Genomic DNA, 1,099 nt, shown 5'->3' on the forward strand with positions numbered 1-1,099 from the left:
TCATGTGAGCGTATGCGACAGTTTCGACGCAATCTCTTCCGCTGTGCTTCGAGAACTCGATGAGAGCAATCGATTCGTCCGAAAATCAGCCGAATCGACGTCGATTTGACCGAGATAGAGAGTTCTGAAGTTTGGTGGGGACCCCCCAAACCAGTGGTTGGTTTCCACACAGCGAGGAACGCGGCGGCCAGCCGCAGCTGCGGCTCGACCTCGCAGCCGACGACCACGTCCGCGCCCGCGTCGCTCAGGCCGTGGCGCGCGACCTCCGCCGCCGCCAGCGCCTCGAGCGGCGGCGTCTCCGCGTCGTAGGACGCCGCGGACGCGAGGAGCGGCGCGTCCGGGAACTGCTTCCGCAGCCGCTCGACCTCGGCCGCCGACGCCGCGGGCACGAGCACGGCGTCCAGCGCCTCGTCGCCGGCGAGCACGCTCGCCACGAGCGTCGGCGTGAGGGCGCCGTAGGCCACGGGCAGCCCGCGCGCGCGCGCCTCGGCGACCGTCGGCACGTGCTCGTCGAACGCGACCACTCCCAGGTCGGCCGCCGCCTCGGCGAGGACGGCCGCGACGGTCATGCCCTCGGGGCCGAAGCCCCGGATCGCGACGACGCGCCGCGGGCCGGGAAGCCGGTCGGGCGCGGCCGCCAGCGTCGTCGCGTCCGGGCGCGCGACCTCGACGCCCGCGTCCGCGGCGTCGTCGCGCGCCCACCGGTCCGCGATGGCGTCGCCGAGGGACCCGAGCGCGGGCGTCAGCGCCATGGACAGCACGACGACGGCCGTGTCCAACCGCGCGAGGTCCGGCGGGAGCACGTCGAGGCGCGCCGCGAGCGTTAAAACGACGAACGCGAACTCGCCGCCGCCCGCGAGGAGCAGCGCGGCCCGCACGGCGTCGCGGCGGTCGAGGCCCACGGCGAGCGTCCCGAAGGCGAAGACCACGAGCGTCTTGATCGAGAGGAGCCCGACGAGGAGCGCCGCGGCCGTCGGCAGCTCCTGCGCGACCTGCGCGACGTCGACGGCCGCGCCGGTGGTCACGAAGAAGAGGCCCAGGAGCAGGCCCCGGAAGGGCTGGATGTCCGCCTCGATGCGGTCCCGGTAGTTCGTCTCCG

General features: G+C 73.5%; 1 protein-coding gene across 1 annotated transcript; it reads right to left on the bottom strand.

The window, feature by feature from the left end:
* Positions 1-170: 170 nt before the first annotated feature.
* On the bottom strand, positions 171-1,099 carry AURANDRAFT_69500 (hypothetical protein; the record flags this gene model as incomplete). Its single annotated transcript, XM_009045270.1, has 1 exon — positions 171-1,099. A coding segment is annotated over one exon (929 nt), but the record flags the coding sequence as incomplete, so codon positions are not given.

Source organism: Aureococcus anophagefferens, assembly GCF_000186865.1.
Source record: "Aureococcus anophagefferens unplaced genomic scaffold AURANscaffold_2016, whole genome shotgun sequence".
NCBI classification, from domain to species: Eukaryota; class Pelagophyceae; order Pelagomonadales; family Pelagomonadaceae; genus Aureococcus; species Aureococcus anophagefferens.